The sequence below is a fragment of the Salvia hispanica genome, chromosome 4 (genome assembly GCF_029641045.1).
Source record: "Salvia hispanica isolate PSC_SH4W2 chromosome 4, Shi_PSC_v1, whole genome shotgun sequence".
Lineage (NCBI taxonomy): Eukaryota > Viridiplantae > Streptophyta > Magnoliopsida > Lamiales > Lamiaceae > Salvia > Salvia hispanica.
Window position 1 is genome coordinate 11,390,717 of NC_142695.1, and position 23,642 is coordinate 11,414,358.

At 37.0% G+C, this 23,642-nt stretch overlaps 7 protein-coding genes across 7 annotated transcripts; 2 read left to right on the plus strand and 5 right to left on the minus strand.

The window, feature by feature from the left end:
- Positions 1–192: 192 nt before the first annotated feature.
- LOC125193261 (Galactose mutarotase-like superfamily protein) lies at positions 193–6,038 on the plus strand. Its single transcript, XM_048091033.2, has 9 exons — positions 193–487; positions 1,144–1,218; positions 3,674–3,730; positions 3,805–3,965; positions 4,062–4,202; positions 4,770–4,872; positions 4,942–5,041; positions 5,417–5,655; positions 5,756–6,038. Exons 1-8 carry the CDS (start codon positions 359–361, stop codon positions 5,629–5,631), a joined length of 981 nt encoding a protein of 326 aa, XP_047946990.1. The 5' UTR covers positions 193–358; the 3' UTR covers positions 5,632–5,655; positions 5,756–6,038.
- Positions 6,039–7,733: 1,695 nt separating this feature from the next.
- LOC125193262 (peroxidase 16-like) lies at positions 7,734–9,497 on the plus strand. The gene is made up of 4 exons (XM_048091034.2): positions 7,734–8,037; positions 8,099–8,296; positions 8,382–8,547; positions 8,935–9,497. The coding sequence occupies exons 1-4, from the start codon at positions 7,828–7,830 to the stop codon at positions 9,324–9,326; spliced, it is 966 nt and encodes a 321-aa protein (XP_047946991.1). The 5' UTR covers positions 7,734–7,827; the 3' UTR covers positions 9,327–9,497.
- Positions 9,498–10,797: 1,300 nt separating this feature from the next.
- Positions 10,798–11,631, minus strand: LOC148927237 (uncharacterized). The gene has a single exon (XM_089056528.1). The coding sequence runs from the start codon at positions 11,629–11,631 to the stop codon at positions 10,798–10,800; it is 834 nt and encodes a 277-aa protein (XP_088912654.1).
- A 131-nt stretch (positions 11,632–11,762) lies between these two features.
- Positions 11,763–12,613, minus strand: LOC148927238 (protein FAR1-RELATED SEQUENCE 5-like). Its single transcript, XM_089056529.1, has 2 exons — positions 12,438–12,613; positions 11,763–12,321 (listed from the first exon to the last, which is right to left on the minus strand). Exons 1-2 carry the CDS (start codon positions 12,611–12,613, stop codon positions 11,763–11,765), a joined length of 735 nt encoding a protein of 244 aa, XP_088912655.1.
- A 36-nt stretch (positions 12,614–12,649) lies between these two features.
- Positions 12,650–13,839, minus strand: LOC148927239 (protein FAR1-RELATED SEQUENCE 5-like). The gene is made up of 3 exons (XM_089056530.1): positions 13,782–13,839; positions 12,919–13,200; positions 12,650–12,825 (listed from the first exon to the last, which is right to left on the minus strand). Exons 1-3 carry the CDS (start codon positions 13,837–13,839, stop codon positions 12,650–12,652), a joined length of 516 nt encoding a protein of 171 aa, XP_088912656.1.
- A 1,190-nt stretch (positions 13,840–15,029) lies between these two features.
- On the minus strand, positions 15,030–16,755 carry LOC125197005 (ras guanine nucleotide exchange factor Q-like protein). The gene is made up of 3 exons (XM_048095696.2): positions 16,314–16,755; positions 15,529–15,680; positions 15,030–15,427 (listed from the first exon to the last, which is right to left on the minus strand). The coding sequence occupies exons 2-3, from the start codon at positions 15,676–15,678 to the stop codon at positions 15,089–15,091; spliced, it is 489 nt and encodes a 162-aa protein (XP_047951653.1). The 5' UTR covers positions 15,679–15,680; positions 16,314–16,755; the 3' UTR covers positions 15,030–15,088.
- A 4,478-nt stretch (positions 16,756–21,233) lies between these two features.
- Positions 21,234–23,423, minus strand: LOC125194653 (uncharacterized). Its single transcript, XM_089056531.1, has 2 exons — positions 23,379–23,423; positions 21,234–22,436 (listed from the first exon to the last, which is right to left on the minus strand). The coding sequence occupies exons 1-2, from the start codon at positions 23,421–23,423 to the stop codon at positions 21,234–21,236; spliced, it is 1,248 nt and encodes a 415-aa protein (XP_088912657.1).
- Between the last annotated feature and the right edge of the window lie 219 nt (positions 23,424–23,642).

Sequence of the window (23,642 nt, forward strand, 5' to 3'; positions counted from 1 at the left end):
CTTAAGAATTTTCTTAACTGATTTTAGAATTGCGAGGGAATTTGATTAAATTTTTATTATTGCAATATTAGCAAGAATCTAGTCGAATTTCTTGTGGATAAAGGAGGAAAAATCGATTAAGTAGAAGACAAGTGAATAAGACTTGGCTACCGATAAAGCGGTGCCCCACCCGCCCACTCTCTCAAAAAGCGAATGTGCAAATTCATAAATACTGTATAAAAACTTCCATTTTCCGTCACATAAATTTCTTCGCTAACTGAGGATTTACTGCTCAACGAAAATCCAGAGAATTCAATTCAATTACTATTCCACCTTCACACCTCACTCTTCTTCGGAGCTTCATCACTGACGTCACGATATGTCATCCGCAGCGCCGTCGCCGGTTGTGGCTCCAGCGGTGACCGAGAATCCTGCGGTGCAGATAAGCAAGGGAATCAACGGCCTCGACAAGGTCGTCCTCCGCGACTTTCGCGGCAGCTCCGTCGAGGTACTGCCGTTGAATTAATCTTTGTTTTTTCGGCTCTAACGTCTCCGTGCGGTTTCTGCTGTGTGTTTATGAAATTCGGAGTAAATGGCTGGTGATGTAGTGAGGTTAGAGTGGGAATTGATTGATCTCGGTCTAGCTTCGCTTGATCTGTAACATTTATGTGATGAGGAGTGTGCGGATTTAGGTGAATTCCTAAATGTGATGTACTATTACGTTGTGCTTTGGTGCCAATACAGTGCCATTTTTGGATATCAGTGTGATTCGGTAGGGGTTTAGGGCGCAATGTGGAGGGTTTATGCATTTCAGTGCTTAAATTGTTTCCAGTATCTGTCATTGTTTGGATTAAATGTTTATATTGTTGCGCATCTGTTTAAACTGATGTTGATTGCTTAAACTGAGAGGATTTTAAAGTAGTTTGGACTCACTTTTGATTATAACGAAGAAAATAAATGTAGTAGCTGCAATTTTTCTTCATATCATGATCTCGTGGATTCGTATCTTACTTTTGGAGAAGACATTGTTATGTACCATTCAAATATCTCACTGCTCCTTTGGTAATTTGCTATATCAGAATTTTGTTTACTTCAGGGGCTATATGTGTTGAATGTTCTTTATTTGCTATGTCGTCGAGCTTTATGACTTCTTCTCCTCTGTAGGTATATCTTTATGGTGCTCATGTAACATCTTGGAAGAACGAGCATGGAGAAGAGTTGCTTTTTGTTAGTAGTAAGGTATTCTCCGTGGCCTGTTATTGACTTCTGTTGCATTATTTACTATTGGCAACTTTGGCTGGTCTTACTTTGTGTATTTCAGGTTCTTAATTGCATAAGCATTTGATTTAGCTTGCTGTTTATAAAGCTCCTTAAATTTTACTGTTATGGATTCTTATATTTCAATCTTAAATGCTGGTATTTTTTATTCAGAATTGTTATGTGCAGACTACTCATGCAATGGTTTTATGCTGTCCTACCATATCTTGAGATGTTTTTTGGTCATACCTTAATATGGTTGCTGCAACTTATTTTTGCACTCGACAGAGAGTTCTGAGTAAGCAAGTTTGCTTGTACAGTGACCATTTTTCTGCTTGCATATTTCATTTCACTTCAGAATCAATTATGCCTTTCAAATGAGCGTTTAAAATGTCTATTATTAAGCCCACATTTCACAGCTTAGGTTAGTAGAGTAATCTAGAATCAAGACAATGCTTTGCTGTTTCCAATATGTTTTTGAGGATCTTTAACTTTAATTTAGTTTGTCTTATTAGTGAGAAGAATTAGCTAGAATCAGTGTTGTTAGGGTCGCGGGGCGCACTGGGTCGATGAGGTGAAAATTCGGGTTGCGGGTCGACGAGTCGACGGGGTCGAGAGACCCACAAATTTAGGCTAATTTTTTTTCCTTTTAATATTAAATAAAATAAATATATTGCTCTAATGTTTATAATATATCAAATAATATAAATATCGACGCAATTCATGTGAATAGAGATAAAGTGGAAAATAGAAATGATCAAAATATCACATCAATTCATAAGTCATAACACAATAAATAATTGAAACCATTGTCTGAAAATATCAAAACAAAGGAATACTATATGAAGGGTGGCAGCAAAAGATCTTTGAATTGTTTATGTTTTTAGGAGTGAAGAGGCCGAATTCTAAAGTGTAGAAAGTAGGTTTGAAAAGTTTGATGTGGTGCATGCATATATATAGAGAATTGTGATTGAGAGAGTCAGAAAACATGTGAGAGAATTGAGAAAATCAGAGATAGCATGTGTTTAGGGCGACCCACGCGACCCAGCGGCGACCCTGTATCTCGATCAACCCACCCATGTTGGGGCGGTGATGGTCTCGACCCAGGCGACCCGGGCGACCCGAGCGACCCGAACGACATTTTTGACAACACTGGATAGAATTAAATAACCTGTTTGGCTCCGTCCCGTAGAAATAGGCCATTTAGGGTTGGCATGGGTTTTAATGCATATTGGTAAAGTAAGATAGAAGGTGAAAAAGTTTCCATAAATGGATATGGTCGGTCTATCTCTATGGGATGGACAAAAAATGAAATTTAGCCTATTTATATGGGACGGAGGGAGTATTACGAGATTAGCTGGTCCTAGCATTAAGTTTCAGAAATTTGTGTCTCCAGAACAAATTCTTTTTTTTTTAAAAAATAGACAACTTCAGTTAAAATTCCAAAATTATTATTCCTTCTGGTTGAGGTTTGATTCTATTATCTTTGAGGGGTAGTGTACCATAGGGGTCAAGCATTCTTCTTTGCAAACTGCATACTGTAAAACAGCTAGCAACCGATCCTACCCCTTTCATCCTTTTCGTGTATTGCGCGTTCTTTGCTACACTAGCTATTGCAACCAAAACTGTCATGCATATCTTATTTTACCATACAGAAGATACTTCAAATTGGTAACTAGCTGAGTTAAAGTTTCTTTTGCTATAGTGCATATTAAAACCTTTCTGATGTAGTTATTTGATAGTTTGACTAATGCTCTTGCTTTGGTGGATGCGGTGAGATTGACCTTGTAGAACTCTTGCACTGCCTAGCTTATTGAAAAATGATCAGAATAGGGAATATTTTTTTGTGGACCTCCGGTTTCTGCTATTTAGGCCTTCTTGCTCTTTTCTTTTGGTACATGAACTCACTATGTATCAAAAAAATTTCGTACATGCCAATTTAAGTAATTTGAGGCAGAAACTATTTACTGGTGGATGCGTCTGTTTTCCTCTCTCCTTACTCCTTAATACTTGTGTGTTAGAGAAGGTACTAATCAATGGTTCAGGGGAGTGGATTTCAGGTCTATTTTGGTCTCAAAAGCCATTTCCCCTCTATGCAGGGCTGTAACTACAGAGTTTATGCCTTCAACTATCAGTCGATCTATATACTCCCTCCGTCCCATAGAAATAGGCCATATTTCCTTTTTCGTCCGTCCCATGGAAATAAACCCATGCCAACACCAAATGGCTTATTTCTACGGGACGGAGGGAGTATGATTTAAGTAATTTTTGGAACATTTTTATGTATGTTAGCTAGTTGTTGTCAGTTATATGAGAAATCCTAACTTTCTTTTTTCCTTTACTTTCTCCAACTTGCTTAACTTGTACATGGGTAGTGAACTGCTATGTCATGATGTGTATTCAAGTTTCCTACCTATATTTTAATTTTTTTACTCAGGCCATCTTCAAACCTCCAAAGGCGATTCGTGGAGGCATCCCTATATGCTTCCCGCAGGTAATGTGATCTTCAATATGCTTCCTTCCTCTTGCCTGATCATGCTCCTGACCTATAGAGCTCTCTGTTTTCAGTTCTCTAACCTTGGACCACTTGAGGCTCATGGATTTGCTAGGAACAGGTTCTGGTCCATTGATCCTTCTCCACCTCCATTCCCTGTCAATTCTTCCAACAAGACATATGTAGACTTACTTCTGAAGAGCACTGAAGAGGACATGAAAATCTGGCCTCATAGGTAAATTGTGGACTGTATGCTTTATTTATTGGTGGGACATTTAGGTTATGATCCCCTGGAGATGCTCTCATGTTTTGGTCTCTGGTTCTTGTGCAGTTTTGAGTTTCGCCTACGGGTAACTCTGGGACCTGCTGGAGATCTGATGTTGACTTCCCGCATTAGAAACACCAACCCTGATGGAAAACCTTTCACATTCACATTTGCCTATCATACTTACTTCTCTGTTTCTGATATCAGGTAGTTTTACCATTTCGTTTTAGATTTGAGCTATGAATTGTTCCTAAAGTGATTATATTTACACTGTATGCAGTTGCCTTTCATATTATGTTACTTTATTTACTTATAACAAAATTTGCATGCAACTATGTAAAGAAATTGTATCCTGCCTTCTTTACTATTGACTGGGGACACTTGTAATGCATCACTGCTTGTAGATACAGAAGCAAAGGTATTCAAGGCACCAAAACCTTTACATCAAAGTTCACTGTTACAGTATGCACTTATGTATATGGATTGGATATGCTTATAGTTCTTTTGTTATTAAATTAAATTTACTTTGTAATACGATAAGTTAATGTTACACGAAGATGCTTTGATAGCATATGAAGTTATGAACAGTAGTGGTGAATCTAGTTCGTGGAACTTTAATTCTGGAGAACTTTGATTTGGTGCCCACTGCCCTTTCTTTTTGTTTGTTGTTAATATGGTAATATGTTCCAAATATATACCAGCGAAAAAGTATAACATGCATAGCATTTAATTTTCAACTGTGCTAACTATAGCATTTTGTTGAATTCATTGCAGTGAAGTACGTGTTGAAGGATTGGAGACGCTGGATTATCTGGATAATTTGCAAAACAGACAGCGATTTACTGAACAAGGGGATGCAATCACTTTTGAGTCAGAAGTAGGTATCGGCTTGTTGCTAAATGTGTTGGCTAATATAACCATTTTCTATTTATTCAATATTGCTTAGGTTGACAAAATATATCTGAGCACACCTACAAAGATTGCAATTTTGGACCACGAGAAGAAGCGAACTTTTGTTATTCGTAAAGATGGTCTTTCTGATGCTGGTAAAGCTGTTTTTATCTCTTTGCATACTTAAGATTTTATGTACTTTCTCCAGGTTTGAAAAAACTGTTTATTTTTTGTTTGAATACATTTATACAGTGACTCTAGCATGATCCTACCTATCTGATCTGCAATGCTGTTAACATTGTTGCAAATGCAATTAACATTATGTGAAAGAAACTGGAGGGGAATGATGATGATTAATAGCCTTACTTTAAGAGAATTTCAGGCTAGTTACTTTACGATCATGTGGTAAAACTTGAGATTTCTATCTATGAGAAGAAACCTAGAGAACTTTGCCTTGCTAAAAATTGCTACTATTAATATGGTTTTCCGTAGTTTTGTGTTTTGACACAGAGCTTTGTTTTGTTTGTAAGTTGTCTGGAACCCTTGGGATAAGAAGGCAAAATCAATGGTTGACTTTGGAGATGATGAATATAAGCATATGCTGTGCATTGAGGCAGCTGCAATCGAGAAACCTATCACTTTGAAGCCTGGTGAAGAGTGGAAAGGAAGGCAAGAACTTTCTGCTGTGCCTTCAAGTTATTGCAGTGGGCAGCTTGACCCTCGAAGAGTCCTCCAAGGCAGCTAAAAGTTCTAATATGCTTATGTACAGGTATCTTTAGTATACTGATAAGACCCCCACTCCGTGATAATATGCTTAATAATCCTCTTAAGTCCATTTTCATATAAGTGACTTGATTTTGTTGGTGCAGGTGCTTGACCGGAAGGTATAAGGTGCCATCGATATCTGTTCAAGACCTCTTTTATCGTCTTGTCCTTAATACAGTAATCTATCTGATTTTATCACTTGATAAACTGGGACTGTTTGGGCATATACTTGTCAAGTAAAAACTATCGTTTTCGCTGGGCATGCGAAGCCATATCAAATGTAATCAAGAAGCATGCCTACATAAAACCAGATGATTTTGAGTGTTGAAATGATTCTTTGCTAAAGTTATATACAAACGAATCCTCTAGGTATTGATTTAACTTTAACTCATCTGACTTCTTACATCTACCACCTGTTATCCATCTTAAATTTCTATAATTGCTTATTGGTAGCATAAATTTGGTTTGATATGTGCTTAGGATTATTTCATTCCATTAGTGATCTATCTACCCAATAGCAGTAAGGAATAGTGGATATTGGCCTCTTATCTTGATTGGTGGAATGTGGCAAATCAGCCCATTGATTTTATTCTGGTGGTAAATTGTAGTATTGGGTTGTTTTCACTTTTTATTACTATAATCTGCATATATATTTTTATTTTTAATTTTTGTGTGGGGGGTGCTTAAGTGGTGGCCCAATGTTCTCTTTCTTTATCATCGCCTATAAAAGTCAGTGCTGTTTGGATTGTACACTTGGTTCGATTTATCCATATATGTATGGATATCAAAAAGTAGGAACTTAAAAATTATATACTACTAGTATTATATGTTTGAATGAGTGACACAATCACAATAATTTGTAAAGGAGAAGGTTGAATGATGGGCAACAGCGAATCTTTGCTTTGTATAGCACTGTCAAGCATGTGAGGTTAGGTCGATTAGGATAAACGTCCAATTAAGCATTTTATCAACAATACTCCGTATACAACAATAATTTAGTCGAAATTTGATTGGATAACTTTAACAATAATTATGATATTAATCACGGGCCAGATCGTCACTCCCTCGCTTAACCAATTATATGTGGCCAACACAAATTTGGCCTATAGCTTTTTCTCTTCTTCTTTTTAGAAATTGAAGAGCGGAATGGTCTCTTATGTACAAACTTGGCTTCTAGCTTTATCACAGTTCTTTTTTTGTTTTCATGCGAGCATGTGAGGCTAATTTTTGTGATTATTATTTATTGATTTGTACTTTAAACCAAGCAACATCTAGTTCAAATCTAGTTTGCTAACTCAATTGAAAAGATATGTAGATGGAAATTTCTACGTGGGAGTTGGAACGTTATAGTCCCGGGTTTTCTACTTGTTATTAGACCAACTATCGTTTACTAATTTATAAAGATTCCCTTTTTTAGAAAAGGAAAAATATGAAGTCCTTAATGACGCTATCATGTACAATAGTGAATTAAATAAAATCGTTGTCCCAGTTGGTCCACTTAATATTTCCTCTACTATATGTGTTAATTATTAGCATTGCAAGTCTACTGTTTGTATAATTAATGTATAACATAATTTGAATATGCAGCTCCAGCTGTCTTATTTCAGCAATTCATAGGTCATTTCATATTTTCTTACAGTCCTAAATGGAAGCATATTGAAAGATGAAACATATTTTGTCTGGATATCTATACAAATCAAGACTTTGCCAGTTCAATTCAACTGTACATGCCAATTCAACTCACCTCTTGATCAAAATTTCACTTGTTTTTTGCCTAATTTTTCTTGAGTTTTTCATAAATTCACTTGTTAAAACCTTCAGTCAACCCACAGGTTTTAACATGCAACTAGTCCATGTGCATTTACACAGATTGCAGCACACGTTGCAGCAAGAACTAGCACAAAAGCATGCATAATGACTGAGTAAATACAATCACAGCTTGATCCAATCATTTAAAACAATTAATCATCTAATTAGTCAGCTCTAAAATACAATTCAACCTTATAACTAATAATATAAATAGAGGACAACCCTACCTCAATCCAACCCAACTCAACAAGTTGCAATAGTCTAAGTGTAAAAAAGTCACAACAAAGATTTTCATTCTTGGAATGTGTCAGTTATAAATAGGCCTCTCCATCTCACACCACAATCACCAAAGTGTAAAAAAAACAATATGGAGAATCAAAAAGCATTAGTGTTGCTTACTCTTACCCTTGCCATCCTAACCACCTCTGCCAATGCTCAACTGAGAACTGACTTCTACAGAAGCACATGCCCCAACGTTGAGTCCCTCGTCCGCGGAGCCGTGCAGGCCAAGTTCCGGCAGACTTTCGTGACTGCTCCGGCCACCCTCCGGCTTTTTTTCCACGATTGCTTTGTCAGGGTACGTATGAATAAATTCCCTCCCATCCGTCTCAAATATTTGAACATTTTTTTTTCTACAGGGATGCGACGCTTCCATTATGATCGCGTCGCCTAACGGGCAGGCGGAGAAGGACCATCCCGACAACCTTTCACTTGCCGGAGATGGCTTCGATACTGTTGTTAAGGCCAAGGCAGCCGTGGACAGCAACCCTCAGTGCCGGAACAGAGTTTCATGTGCTGATATATTAGCATTGGCTACAAGAGATGTTGTCAACTTGGTATACATTCTAACTACTACTATAAAATCATAATTCATCATTTTCTAAAGCATTATTAATTAATGGTTATTTTTCATAAATTAAGGCTGGAGGTCCAAACTACCCAGTGGAATTAGGAAGAAGAGATGGTAGAATTTCTACCATGGCCAGCGTACAACGCCGTCTACCCGGTCCGGGCTTCAACCTAGACCAGCTCCGGACCATGTTTGCCGAGCACGGTCTGGACACAACCGATCTCGTGGCATTATCAGGTACTCCCTTCGTCCCATGTTATCTGCACTTTTCTATCTCGGTCGTAAATTTTGGATTGATTTTTAGTAAAATAAAATTAGTATTTTAAGTTTAACGAAAATCACTTATTAAGACATTTAATTAACGGTAATATACTAATTAAATACTCTAATTCTTACTTACAATAGAAATAGTGTAAGTAGTTAGGATGAGCCGAACAAACTCCCTCATTCTCAAAACAATAGTCTCCTTTTATCATTTTGGTCTATTCTAAAATACCAAGTTTTTTTCAATTATAAGATGGGGTCCAAATATTCTTTTACTAACAATGCTCTAATCAATTTTATTCCTCCCTGCTGTTTTCGCACTTTATCAATTTCACATTAAAATCTGTGCCGTCTGAGCAGGGGCCCACACGATTGGGTTCTCTCACTGCAGCCGTTTCTCGAGCCGGGTGCGGGGGCGGGGGGACCCGACGCTGAATCCGCAGTACGCGGCACAGCTGAGGCAGATGTGCCCGGTCAACGTGGACCCGCGCATCGCGATCAACATGGACCCGGCGTCGCCCAACACGTTCGACAACGCCTACTTCAGAAACCTGCAGGGAGGGAGGGGGCTCTTCACCTCCGATCAGGTGCTCTTCACCGACGGCAGGTCCAGGAACACCGTGAACCAGTTCGCCAACAGCAACACCGCCTTCAGCCAGGCCTTCGCCACCGCCATGACCAAGCTCGGCAGGGTTGGGGTGCTCACCGGCAACCAGGGTGAAATTAGGATTGATTGCACAAGGCCTAATTAAATTTCTTTTTTTTTTTTTCATACCAAATTTAATTTTTATTGCATGTTCATATTTGCAAATAAGAAGTAGTCATGTATTTGGTGAATTTGTTGGAGTGCCTTACTTTGCTGAGCTTGTAATAATGTGAAGAGTGAAGAATGAAGAATGTGATTTTTTCGAGTTCTAACAAAATATTGTGTACATAGTTACGCTCAAGTACTCAAGTAATCAAGTTTGTGAAACAACCAAAATCATTTAAGAATTTTATTTTCAATCATAATTAACCAAATACCTCGTACACAATCTCACTTTTAAGCAATTTAAAGAGCTTTTCGAGTGGCCTAGGAAATGAAAAATAAAGAAAAACAATGAGAATTTGTGGGCCAGCCAACTGAGAGCTTTAACCAGTAAGGTCCAAATTTATGTATGAATCTAATTGAAATTCCTAATGTACTTACATTATATGAAAAGCTTCGACTTACAAACAAATTCATGGATTTAATTACCTTCTCATTCTATTGATAATAGACATCCCCAAGGTTTAGGAACCACCAGTTAAGGTTGCGAAAAATCTCGAACCAAAATAGAATCTTGAGTGCATTTTACGGTTACGGTTCATGTTTGTTTCGGTTTTCTGGCAATTTTTGCAGTTCTGGTTTGGTTTCAAGGTTTTTCGGTGATTTTTCGTTGTTCCGGTTCAACACTGGAATAGGCGATTCCGTCATAGTTTCAGTTTTTGGAATTTTTGAACTTGAGCTAGCCTGCGGTTCAAAGTGTCATGATTCTAGTTCCATTTTAATTTTGCGGTTCTGATTTCATGATTAACCGCACATTCACTAAACCTTGGGCATATCTAATTGATATCAACACAATCACACCGGTATAGCAATACAAACACACTACTGTCTACTCCACTAGTATATCCACAAAGACTTGCCCCTATATCAACATTCAGTAAAAACATGCAACATAAACTTCCTCTTGTTGATGTAATAAACAATATCTAACATAGTATATTAAAAATATTAACAAAATGACACAAATATATATATATATATATATAGAGAGATGTATTCATATCCATTTTCAATATATTGTTCAAACATTCAACTGAATCTCAGCCCCACGATTTTGTCATCTAACAGTTAGATTAATGCCATGTGTCATTTAATAATGCACATTTTCATTCTAATAATGTACACTGACTAATAATGTAGCATTATAATCTACTAATGTGGATTATCATTCTAATAATGTACACCGACTAATAATGCAACATTATAGTCTAATAATGTAACACTTGTACATGCATAATGTATGTAAATATGCCTGTAATGCAAGGTTATTCAAATTATAGAAAATACTGTTTCTCCAAACGACCGGCTCCTGTAATAATTCTGAAAACGAAACAAGTACTCAATTCAATTAATGTAAAAAATAGATAACAATAATGCACAAAAAAACTTTTATAATAAATAATCATTTAAACAATCTAGTTCAAAGTGGGAAGAAATAGACTTAAACACTGAGCATAAAACGCAAAACAAAGAACAATAATGTTGTTATAATGAAAATTAATCAAGATTTCCTCTTTCTCCGTTTCAAGCTCTTTAAGCATAGGACAATTTCTAGAGTCGTGATGACACAACTCATCGCACGCCTTACACCGTCTAAGGGGCCTAGTAGCATCCTTGATAGCATTTTCTCTCTTCGAAATCAGACGACTAGCGGAGCTGCTCGCGTGCCCCTTCGTCTTTACCACATCCGGAGGGTGGACCTCGACGACTTCCGGCCTTTCCATTCCATAAAACTGTTCAATCATTCGCCTCTTCTCAGAAGCGGATGGAAAAGGAGTTCCAGCTTGAAGTGAATTACCAAGTTCCTCCAATCCACCTACGAATGCACGAAGCACATCAATGTCCGTCTCAAATCGACGAAGAAAACCATAGAACAGTGAGATCCCTTGCTTTGAAACATTTTGCCTTTCATCAACAACGGACTGTGTAGGTAAAGTCTCATCAACATGTTCATGTACAGCCTTAAACAGCGGAGTCTTCATCCATCTACTTGCATAGTAGTTATCCGGAATCTTTTTTACTTCATTGTTCCGGAACAAAAAGAAGACATGGCTGCACAGATAGCCCTGCCTACTGAATAGTTTGCAATCACAAGAATATGTGTCGTCAGTCCTATCATGTCTCACAAAGTAGGAATGACGAAGGCTGTCTCCAAGTTTGTAGGTGTCAACACTGTCTGCAGATGAGAACCCCAAAACGCGACATCTGCCATTTCCCTCAACAATCTCCTCTTGTATTTTCTTGAACATACTATCTGTGTACAGAGTAGAAGCATGTTTCTCGAAAGGCAGGGTAGTGGCCAATATAGGCAGGGCAGTAGCGTCTTCGTAGTCCAGCTTTGTTCTACTATTCTGCTGAAAATCCACAGCTTGGTTGAAATTCAAGTAGAATTCGGCAAGTTATTGCGTGGCTTAAGGAATTTTTTGTAGAAGCTGTTCTCTGACTCAGATATCGATGTGGTCCTAATCATCGAGCCCATTGGGAAATCTCTGAAGTACGGAGGTATCCGTAACTGCCTATACTCGTACAAAGTCTTCAACCAACTGTGTTCTTCCAGGCCATAACGCTCAACTACTCCATTCCACTCTTCTTCAAACTCGTCGGGTTCAAGCAGGTTCGACCATACACATGCATTGAACTCTTTCTTGAAATCTTCGTCCCTAAATAAACGACCAGGAACTTTATTGGCCAACTTATGCATGATATGCCACATACACCATCTGTGGTGAGTCCCGACAAGAATCTCTTCAATAGCCGATCTCATCCCTAAATCTTGATCTGTAACAATCATCTTCGGAGCAACCCCCATACATTGGACAAAATGTCTAAACAGCCATGCAAAAGCGCCTGTCTTCTCGTTGCTTACCAAATCAGCATCGAAAGTCACTGGTCGTCCATGATTATCATTTCCCGTGAATGGCGCGAAGATCATACAATACCTGCGTAACATAAGCCAACATAATTCAAGAAAAGTACATATGTAATGCATGCAAAATACATTGTAATGCATACAATAATGTATATATTCAAATGTTATAATGCACGACAGGTATACCTATTGGTGTTGTAGGTGGTGTCAAAAGCCACAATATCACCGAACATGTGGTAATTCCTCTTCATCAAACCATCACACCAGAACAAAGCAACAAGCTGGTTGCTAGCATTAACCTCGTACTCATATGTGAATGCTTCGGACATCTCCTTCTTCCTAGCCATATCATCCAAAACCATTTGTACGTCAAAACCATGAGCGTATGCTTTGATGTCTCATGAAGCATTCCTTATATCCCCAACATTGCAGCCAACGAGCTGAAAACCACCCAGAATTTCCTTCAGCACATTAAACGTGAGCGTGGGACCTATGTTAGCCTTTGAACAATCAAGGATAAATTGGTGATGTACATCGTCCAACTTTCGATTGATTGACATAAACTGCTGATGCTCTGTCCCAACCATGTAATGGTTATGAACTTCGTTAAACTCCTCGACAGTATAACCTGAAACTCCTCCGTCGGAGAAGAACTTGAATTAGATACTGGCTTTACAACCACAACGCTTGGATAAACGTCGACGTTTTAACGAAAAACCAGACCGTGCATTTGCTTGGTCATCCTCGCTCGACTTCTTGCTGCATTCCTTGTTGCATACCACGTTATACCAAGTAATTATACCATCAGTTTTCCTCATTTGTGATTTGCAAGTATCAAAACCAACAGCCCGGGCATACACATCGTAGAACGCGAAACAAAAATCCAGTGATTTGAACTTCTGGCCAACCACAGGCTTCAACTCTTTCGAACACTCAGGTACAACAACCACTGCACACAATCACAAAAAATAAAATTCAGCTAACATAAACATTATGAACCATAAAACTTGCATTATCTATCTAATAATTTACATTATCCAGAACTAAATCTACATTATATGTATCTAATAACACAACACCCTAGTTTAATTAACGTGTCTAAACCATAACAAAGGCAACATAAAACGTGCATTATCTATCTAATAATGTACATTATATAGTACTAAATCTACATTATTTGTAGCTAGTAACGCAACACCCTAGATTAATCAACGTTTTTAAACCATAAACAAGCAAACTAATACTTGGATTATTTATTCACAACTTTACATTATCCAGTAATGAATGAACATTAAGATTAACAAATAATACAACATCCAAGCCACCCGTCCCTAAACCCTAGCCCATGCAAACTCAATTCTAAACCCTAGGCGACCCCCTTAAGCAAACTCATGCTCCTTGTTAGCGTCAGTTATGGAACTAGATTTAATTAACAGATACAGAATGTCGAAGAAGTTTGCGTTAATATGTGTGATTTGGAAATTAATGAAACGTGGATACAATAAACTATGACTTCTCGAAAAAAATTACCTTCGTCCATGTTTGAAACATAAGCTTCGTCCATTGTTGAAGAACCACCTTCTTCCATTGTATTAACGATAATATTCTAGGAACACTCCCAAAAATAACGCACAAACGCACAAACTGCATACGATAATTACAACCAAGGCAAGTTTCGCACAAACGCACGATTTGATTTTTAACGAAGAACTAACGTTGAAAGATGAAAGAGAAGATTGGTTAATTTCACAATGAAAGAGAAGAAAAAATTCTGGGAGAAGAAGAAAAAAACCGACGCAATATTCTGTGAGGAGAAAATCATGGACTTTCCATAACCACCAACATCATCATTCCCTTAAAAGCCCTTTTCCATTTTTTTAATTAATAAAAAATGCATGATCAGGCCTTAATTTTGGCCATTAGATGATAAGAATGAATGATTGGGATTAAAAAGGAAAAAACATGTAATATAGAAAAAGTATAAGAATACACCTCTCTCTCTATATATATCAATATAAATTACACCAGTATATCAACAAACTATGAAATGGGTATATCAACATAATTAATCTAAATATAAATTACACCAGTATATCAACAAACTATGAAATGGGTATATCAACATAATTAATCTATCGCACGAAATTAGGATGGGATCTCTTTAATTCGGAAATCACAAAAATAAATGGTGTGCGTATTTAGAGTTTGACCATATTAACCTTATACTGGAAATTTTTTGCTCTGTATTGATACTCGACCGGGTGATTAAATCCGATGCGTTTATTTTCGGATCGAATGACTAAGTATATGGTACTAATTGTTATCCACTATTACATTATTACTCTAATAGGACCATATATATGTATATATGTGTATTTTGCATGTATTCAAATTTCAAACAATAACATAAAACTAAATCACATGACCAATTAATATGCATCAAAATTGTTGATCTAATTATATTAAATCTTTCCATGTGGAAATAACTTTAAAAGGATGTGCTTGTTGTAGTGTGATCAATATCCACACATTATAATTAGATGGGGCAAAAAGGAAGTAAGACACATCAAATTCAACTTGAGCAGGTTGACTCCAATACTCGAATTTCGATGTATAAATATTCCATTAGATAATTAGATTATTGTATTACTGTGGGAATCTGTTCTTAGTTTTGCCAAATGAAAACGTAGGCAGTGCTTATCCAATAATCATAACACTTTTTTAAACTAGAGATAAATTACTAAGTGTTAGACAGTTTGTACAAATAACTGCATCATCTAAAAACACCAACTGAATCTGTTAATTTATAAGTTAAGAAAGAAAGAAAAAGTGATCGATCATGTTCTATTCAAGCTGAGATCTTGCAGCAGCCAATGCGGCCGCCTTGTCTCTTGATACACACTGGTGGAGGACGAAGAAGCAACATCGGACCCTTGAATCTCTGCGCTCTTCGATCTTCGTTTCCTCGTGCAATGCCCGATGCTCAGCGTTAGCTCCACCTCCACCTCCTCATCCATCCTTTTCAACCCATGATCATCTTCAAATCGATGCGTGCTCGATGATGGAGTGCCCTCGGGTTCAGTTACGTCTCTCGTCTCCTTCTGCTGTTTTAGCCCGTTTTTGATTTCTTGCATCAGCTTCCTCTGCTGATTGTATAGCCTATGTAGCTCTTGCACCTGAATTTAATTTATCAGATCACTTTTTTTTTACTACTAAGTACTAACAATAGTTATTTTATTTTATTTTTTTGTGAAGTTGTATATAAGGAGAGGTGTACCTGGTGCTTGAAGAGTTGTTCTTGCATCAGCATCTTCTTTCTCATGGATTCAATTTTTTGGGATTCAAGAAACCTATCCATGAGAGATGGCTTTGGATAATACAAGTGGGGAGTGTTGTTAATTATGGAATGCTCAAATTTGGTTGTCATGCCTGAAGATAGACAAAAGATTGTGGCCACTTAGATTTCAACAAGAGAAAAACTTAACAAACTATCTCAAAAACTAAATCATTAGTGGTACAGATTGTCAAAAGAGAGAGAGGGGCCCTAAATATTATTGATTCTTTGCTTATATTTGAGGATTTAATAGTGTACTACAATACTATTACAATCTCATGCAGATATTTTTTAATTTGGGTTGTGTCCTTTCAAGAAAGGATTTTTCTTCGCCTAACTATGCTTGTTAACATCATCGATTCCTTTCATGGGACTTTGAGTTAGTGTGAGGAGAAGATAATGTATTAAAAACAGTGGTTTTATGTTAAAAATTAGATGCCTTTTGAAGTTGTTGCACACATGAAAAAATAAAGTCAAAAAGAGAGGCTTAGAATTCTTTTTCATGAATGGATTCCAGTAGTGATCTAATGCTATCTATTCTTGATTAGGAAAACTACATTTTCAAACACAAGTTTATAATTCTTGAATAAGAAAAATAGATATGTCTTTTTCTTTTGCCAGATATAGAAAAAATTCCATAATAATAGAAAGAAAAACAGTACTATCATGATGCATTCATCTTCAATTCAACAAAGTGCGAGATCAGAATGAAGGAAAACATCTATTACCTGGAAATGAACGTTGAATTCGGGTATGAATTTCATTGCATATCTTCAAACTATGATCATCTATACACTCAAAAACTGAACAAGATTTTCTTCTTTTTATCTCTCAAGAAAATGAAATGAATCCCACAAGCAAACAAGCCAGCCAGCTGATGATCATCATGCTCCAGATTTCATACAAATGGCAACCCCACGTCGAATTTCGGACAATACAACTCAACTTCAAAAAAAGAACAAATGAAAATCTAAGGGGTTATGACAAGATATGTATATGGTGTGTTTGAATAATCCAAGCACAGAGGGCAGGATACAAAGTCCTATGCCTCTTTCTTTGGAGAAACAAGAAATCAAATAAAAATCATGGGGATTTCATAAAATAATTAAGGTGGACAGGCTGGATTTGTGTATGAGCATGTGTTGTGTATGAGAAAGAAAAGAAGAGATGAGTTAGCTGTTGCTAGTCATATACTAATATTAATTACTACTACTATATTTCTTTAATTTAACCAGTGCATTGTATTTAGAGGTGTTGTGTTAGGAAGACCCCACTCCATATACATACACCATTTCTATTTTTATTACTAAATTTTAGCCATAGAAGTAAATATGCCAGGCAAGTTCTTCTTTGCTAAAAAAAGCTGCTGCAAAAATTTAAAATGGAAAAAGTGATAATTAATGATTATAATAAAGTTTGATTAATGAATAGAAGAAAAAGAAAAGTTGGTTTTTCTTTTTGCAGACAGTATAAATCCCTTTCAATTTTTTTGGCGTCTGAAGAGTTTTTAGTGGTCTGATTAATTGTTGCTATTTTAATACAATGTTTAATCAAGTGAATATGACGTTCTCAATAATGTGAGATTCCTTACCACTTTTTCAGATTTATATATATTGGTGATTAAATAGTAGTAGTAACATTTTCTGAATAAATTTAAAACAATATTGTTATCCATTTCTTGTAAATTGTCCGAAATTCACACCGTCACAAACACATATCTTAATATGATTGTATAAAATAAGGAGTAATTATTGCAGTCAATGAAAATGAAATAAGTTGATTTTTGAAATAATCATATAAAATTTGAGGTTATTTCGTCTGATAGATTAAATCAATCTTAGCCAACCTTGTGATTAATATTTTAATAAAGAAGGATTAAAATAAGAGTTAGACAACAGATAATGGAATCATGATAAATGATCAAGGGTGTGATTGGAGATAGGAAATAATAAAAAATTAAAGTAAAGAATATTTATCATCGAGATTTGAGATTAGGGGATGAGAAACTTCCCACTCATCCGCTTTCCTCCAAAAGCTAAAGTTCCAAATCAAAACTGTCTCTCTAATATTATAAAACCCAATAATGACTTAATTTTTTGGCATTCCACATGCTAGGAACATATCTTTTAATCAACTTTTGTTTTTTAAAATTGTAGCAACTTAATAAGGATTTGATAGCTAATCCTACTATAGGGAATAGCTATATAATCGTATCTCTCTTGGTTTTGGTGTGGGCGTGGGGATTATATATCTGTAATCTGGTAAGTTTGGTGATATACATTGAATTATAATAATATTTGTTAAAATTTAGGAATATTTACATATGATATATTTTTTCTATTTATACAAAGCGTGGCGTTGAAGTTCTGATGCAAAACTTAGGATTGGAGTGACTGGATTAAAGAAAAATCGATCTCTGTTCTTTCATTCATTCAATCAGATTCTTTATGTATCTGTAAAGCAAGGATTTGAAAGATTTTGAAGATGATCATACTTCAATATAATACTTTTTTGATCGCATAGACACATTTTGACTCAGCATGAGTTTTAAAATATTGTTTGACTTTATAAAGAAAATGAATAAATAGTTAGTGGAATGTGAGCTCCATTTTTATACACCCTCCATTCAACTCTAAGTGAACTATTTTCCTTTTTCAGATGTTTAATTCTAAATGACATATTTCTAAAATTAGAAACACCACTCTCTTTATTTTTCTCTCTTATTTTATTCTCTCCACTTAACTCACAAAACAACATTACATAAAATCTCGTGCCGGAATAGAAATGCTTCACTTTGTGTGGGATGGTGAGAGTATATTAATTTTATAGTAGAATGTGAGTGTAATGAGTTAGTGAAGTATGCCCATTTACTAAAAATGAAAAAAAGTTACTACCTCCGTCCTTGAAAATTTGTCCCATTTTTCCATTTCCGTCCGTCCCCCAAAATTCGTCTCATTTTTCAATTTTCGTCCGTCTCCCAAAATTTGTCCCATTTCACTAGTGGACCCATTATTCCACTAACTCATTCATACTCACATTTTATTTTAAAACTAATATATAAAAGTAGGACCCACAATCCACTAACTTTTTCAACTCACTTTCCATTACATTTCTTAAAATCCGTGCCGGATCAAAGCGGGACAAATTTTGGGGACAGAGGTAGTAATTGCCTTTAAATGGCCGTAAACATAAAATAGCAAAATGTGTCTAGTTTTGGCGGACGCGGGAGTATGTATTTGGCTTTTTAAAAAAAATATAGTACTCCATTCGTCCCCGATTAATTGTCACTCTTTTCCATTTCGATTCGTCCCTAAATAATTGTCACACTTCACATTTACCATAAATGGTCCCACATTCCACTAACTTACTTCACTCATATTTTATTATAAAACCAATATAAAAAGTGGGTCTCACATTCCACTAACTTTTTCAACCAACTTTTCTTTACATTTCTTAAAATTCGTGCCCGGTCAAAAAGTGACAATTAATCGGGGACGGAGAGAGTATGAAAATATGGACTATCTCAATGCAACGAACAATAAAGGAAATTCGGTCTATTTCTATAGGAGGAGAGAGTAAGTGGTGGACCTACCAAGGGACATGGGGGACCCTTGGAACTAGGACTGACAATTTTTGGCACGACACGATAACACGACACGAACCCGCACGAAATTAATGGGTATATGTCAAGGCTTATTTGGTTCGTGTCCTTATCGTGTCGACACGATAACGACACGTAAACTTCGTGCCGTGTTCGTGTTACATGTTAAGAAATAATATAAATATATTATAATATTATTATTTATTTATTTATTTTAAATTAAATTTTAAAAATTTTAAATTTAAATTTAAAATTAATATTTGAAATAATATTAATATATTATAATAATATTATTATAGTGTCATTATTGTGTCGTGTCATATATGTGTTGTTATTCGTGTCTTGTGATCCGAAGTGGTTCGTGTCGTGTTCGTGTCTGAGGATAGCGGGTCGTGTTCGTGTTCGTGTTTGGAGTTTTCTTAATGGGTCGTGTTCGTATTTGTTATCATCGTGTCGTGTCATTATCGTGTCGACACGATAACGACACAACACGCACGATTTGCCACTCCTACTTGGAACCCCCACCCATTTTAGAATCCATTATATATATATATATATATATATATATATATATATATATATATATATATAGGGTTTTGATCTATGAAGACCAGATTTAAATATAGAAATGCAGAACACGGTCATATGTAAGGCATTTTTAGGTCATGCTAACAAAGCATGACCTAAAATGATCTTAACATGACATAAACCCAAATCTTATAATATGACCTAAAACTACTTAATTATGACCTTTCGTGTTTTGGGTTAATTATTGACCATTAAATCATCTAATCCTAGGGCCAAGATTTGGGCTGCATTTCTGGATTTAAACACATACTTGTTTTGATCATCTCCCTATATATATATATATTATTCATTCAATAATAACTGTCTCATTCGTTTTTTTTTTTTTTTTCTTTTCATTCCAAGTTGATCAAACGGTAGGCCGTTCTTCTAGAACGTTGCAGGTTCGAATCCAGTTTGTAGCAAACATTTGTTGACTTTTGGATTTTCTCAAAAGCTATTCAGCTAAATGGAATCATATATCCATTAATTTATTTAGGAATTTTTATAATCTATGCCCATTTTATTTTTTTATAGCTAGATTGATTCATTTTTCTAGCAATTAATTCATTTCTTCGAAACTCATAATTAATTCATTAGCTAATAGTAATTGATTCATTCATGTTTTTTCACACTAGTGATTTATATAATTTTGTTTATTTTTTATTTATGTAAATATTGTTATACAACATAAAAAACTAGTAAATTTTATAATTTAAGAATAAAAATAATTATTTAGTTATATTTTATGCATATATATCATATTAGTCAATTTAATTATAATGTTATGCTTTTTATTTAAAAATATATTCTTTATTTATTTCGACGTTGACATTATCTATGCACTTTAATTTATATTGCTCATTCTCAATTTATTTACTCCCTCCATCCCAGATAATTCGATCCAATATTCCATTTCGGGCCGTCCCACAAAATTTGTCCCATTTCACTTTTACCATTTTTGGTAGTGGACCCCATATTCCACTAACTCATTCATACTCACATTTTATTATAAAACTACTTTAAAAGTAGGACCTACATCCCACCAACTTTTTCAACTCACTTTCCATTAGATTTCTTAAAATCCGTGCCGGGTCAAAGTGTCCCAAATTATCTGGGACGGAGGGAGTATCTCACATTATGTGTATTGTTCATGTCGTGATTGTTTCTGGCGTTATTGATACTAAAAATACGCAACAATTGTTAATGTTAGTTTGAACCCCCCAGTATCAAAATCCTGCGGCCGTCACTGGAGAGTAGGGCATCCACAGTGGGACGCCCTAAGCGACGCCCTATGCACCACCACGTCAGCATTTTATCCTCCTCCCATTCCACCTGCAGTGGGGCGGACTATAGCCCGCCCTAAGCGACGCGCTAAGCATTTTATCTATTATTTGAATATTTAAATACTTCAAAATTTGGAAAAAAACTTCATTTCATTAAAATTAAAACATTACAATACGAAATAAAAAAGTACAATTTCTCAACGGCGGCGGTTGCGGTTCCAAACTACTTCAATCATGTCGGTCATGAGCTGAGTATGGTCTTGTTGGTTGCGCATTGAGGCCTGTCGCTGTAGAACCGCACCGAAGCTCACCGGTAATCCTCGAGTGACAGGTGAGGTCGCCGTGCTGGAGCTAGATCTGGCTTCATCATCCACCCAATCGGTGACATGTCCACGTTCTTGTTCGACTATAGTGTTATGCATGATGGTGCACGCATACATGACGTCGACGATGACTTCCTTGTACCAGAAACGCGCCGGACCTTTCATGATTGCCCACCGCAATTGGAGCACCCCAAAAGCCCGCTCCACATCCTTCCGCGTGGACTCCTGCTTTGCCGCAAACAAGACTCTCCTCTCACCAATTGGGCAGCTGATCGTCTTCAAAAAAACAGGCCACCTTGGGTATATGCCTTCGGCCAAGTAGTAGCCCATATGATGTGTGCGGCCGTTGGCAGTGAACTGGATGGCCAGACCGCGACCCCTGCACTGATCGGCGAATAGGGTGAACGAGTTGAGGACGTTGATGTCGTTGTTCGACCCGACTACACCAAAGTAGGCATACCAGATCCAGAGGCAGTGGTCAGCGACGGCTTCTAGGATCATCGTCGGGTGGCTGCCCTTGTAGCCGCTAGTAAATTGGCCTCTCCACGCTGTCGGGCAGTTCTTCCACTGCCAGTGCATACAATCGATGCTCCCTAGCATCCCAGGGAAGCCGTGCACCGTCTCGTGCATCTGCATCAGACTCTGACAATCATCAGCAGCCGGGCATCGCAAATATGTGTTGCCAAAAGCCTCCACAACTAACTTACAAAATTTCTTGAGACATTCGCGGCCAGTTGTATCCCCGACGTGAAGGTACTCGTCGAACATATCTGTTGGTGTCTCGTAGGCCAACTGGCGGATCGCAACCGTGCACTTCTGCAACGGCGTAAGTCCGCGTCTGCCGATCCCGTCTTCCCGAAACTGGAAGTACTCATCACGTCCCTCCAAGGTGTGCACAATGCGGAGAAAAAGATCTCGGCTCATTCTAAAACGTCGGTGAAAAACATTCGAGCCCCACCTTAGATTCTCGGCAAAATAATCTGCGAACAGACGTTCGTGCGCTACGTCGTGCTCGCGGGGGACATACGTCCGACGTCGTATCGGGCGAGGGACCCGCGCCACCGCCGCCTGCTCACGCTGCAATGCCAAGCATTCCGCCTTGGCTTCATTAACGGCATCGAACAAGGCTCGAGTTAAGGCCCGTCTGCAGCCATCCGATGTACTCAAATCGTAGTCGTCGGGATTCATTTTTGAGACGATGAGAGAGAATAATTGAAGAGATGTGAAATTGGAGTGTGTGAAATGGTAGAGAATTGTAGTGTTTAAATAAGAAAAAATTTTGGAAAAAAAATAAATAAAACAAAACGCGTGAGCATTGTCCGATCCATCGTCCGCGTCGTCCACAGTGGTGGACGATGCGACGGACGATGGAGTATCCTCCGCGCATCATCCGCGGACGATGTATCGGGCGCGGACGATGGTTAACCCATCGTCCGCGATGCTACAGTGGCGGACGATGCGACGGACGATGCATCGTCCGTTGCATCGTCCGCACCATTGCGGATGCCCTTAAGGGATGAAGTAAAAAATACTAGTACCTCCGTTCTTTAAAAACAGAAACTATTTCCATTTTGCGTCGTACCTTAAAAATAGAAACTTTCTAACATTTTATTTTAGGAAGTGAAACCCACAATTCACTCACTCTATTTCTACTTTTTTTTTCCTCCTTTCTCTTACTTTACTCATTTTTCTTTTTACCAAATCTTATTTTACCAAATCTTATTTTACCAATTGTGCTTTAAAACCCCATTCTCTTTCAAAAGTTTTTTCTCCATTCGTCTCATAAAAATATATGCACTTTCTATTTTCGTTCGTCCCATAAAAATATGAGTATTTCTATTTGTGAAAAGTTATTCAAATTTATTACTCTTATACATCAAGGTAAATACAATTTATATAATAACTAAAAACTAATAATAATATTGGTTTCTTCTCGTGCCATATTGTATGCCTATATTTTTATGGGACAAAGAGAGTATTTTGCAAGTACTACGGAGGTAGTAGAAAGTCGTGGAAGACCTGCTCAACTTCAAGTGGGTTGCAGTTTTCAATTTTCTGGTACATCCTAAAACACTAGTTAAATAGTACTACTCCTACCGTAAAACCCAAAACCTTTCATAAGTCCCGAATCTCAGCCGTCCGCCATGAGCGATCACCGCGATCGGAGACAGGAAACGAGATCGTGATCGGAAAAGAAACGTAGCAGACGCTCCCACTCCAATTACTACCCAAACGTGAACATAAATGCCTATATGTCCATTGCAATGTGCTACTGCGCTTGTA

Excerpts from the sequence above, each read along its gene's own strand:
- LOC148927239 (XM_089056530.1), bottom strand. The coding sequence starts at position 13,839 with ATGGAAGAAGGTGGTTCTTCAACAATGGACGAAGCTTATGTTTCAAAC. Across the intron at positions 13,201-13,781 it reads TGTTTCAAACATGGACGAAG|TGGTTGTTGTACCTGAGTGT; the intron begins GTAATTTTTTTC and ends GATTGTGTGCAG. Across the intron at positions 12,826-12,918 it reads GCGTTGTGGTTGTAAAGCCA|AGCATCAGCAGTTTATGTCA; the intron begins GTATCTAATTCA and ends TGGTTGGGACAG.
- LOC148927237 (XM_089056528.1), bottom strand. The coding sequence starts at position 11,631 with ATGTTCAAGAAAATACAAGAGGAGATTGTTGAGGGAAATGGCAGATGT.
- LOC125193262 (XM_048091034.2), top strand. The coding sequence starts at position 7,828 with ATGGAGAATCAAAAAGCATTAGTGTTGCTTACTCTTACCCTTGCCATC. Across the intron at positions 8,038-8,098 it reads TCCACGATTGCTTTGTCAGG|GGATGCGACGCTTCCATTAT; the intron begins GTACGTATGAAT and ends TTTTTTCTACAG. Across the intron at positions 8,297-8,381 it reads CAAGAGATGTTGTCAACTTG|GCTGGAGGTCCAAACTACCC; the intron begins GTATACATTCTA and ends TCATAAATTAAG.
- LOC148927238 (XM_089056529.1), bottom strand. The coding sequence starts at position 12,613 with ATGGTTTTGGATGATATGGCTAGGAAGAAGGAGATGTCCGAAGCATTC. Across the intron at positions 12,322-12,437 it reads ACCACCTACAACACCAATAG|GTATTGTATGATCTTCGCGC; the intron begins GTATACCTGTCG and ends TATGTTACGCAG.
- LOC125193261 (XM_048091033.2), top strand. The coding sequence starts at position 359 with ATGTCATCCGCAGCGCCGTCGCCGGTTGTGGCTCCAGCGGTGACCGAG. Across the intron at positions 3,966-4,061 it reads ATGAAAATCTGGCCTCATAG|TTTTGAGTTTCGCCTACGGG; the intron begins GTAAATTGTGGA and ends GTTCTTGTGCAG. Across the intron at positions 5,042-5,416 it reads AGATGGTCTTTCTGATGCTG|TTGTCTGGAACCCTTGGGAT; the intron begins GTAAAGCTGTTT and ends TTTGTTTGTAAG.
- LOC125197005 (XM_048095696.2), bottom strand. The coding sequence starts at position 15,678 with ATGACAACCAAATTTGAGCATTCCATAATTAACAACACTCCCCACTTG. Across the intron at positions 15,428-15,528 it reads AACAACTCTTCAAGCACCAG|GTGCAAGAGCTACATAGGCT; the intron begins GTACACCTCTCC and ends AATTAAATTCAG.
- LOC125194653 (XM_089056531.1), bottom strand. The coding sequence starts at position 23,423 with ATGTACCAGAAAATTGAAAACTGCAACCCACTTGAAGTTGAGCAG. Across the intron at positions 22,437-23,378 it reads ACCCACTTGAAGTTGAGCAG|CGTGAGCAGGCGGCGGTGGC; the intron begins GTCTTCCACGAC and ends TTGGCATTGCAG.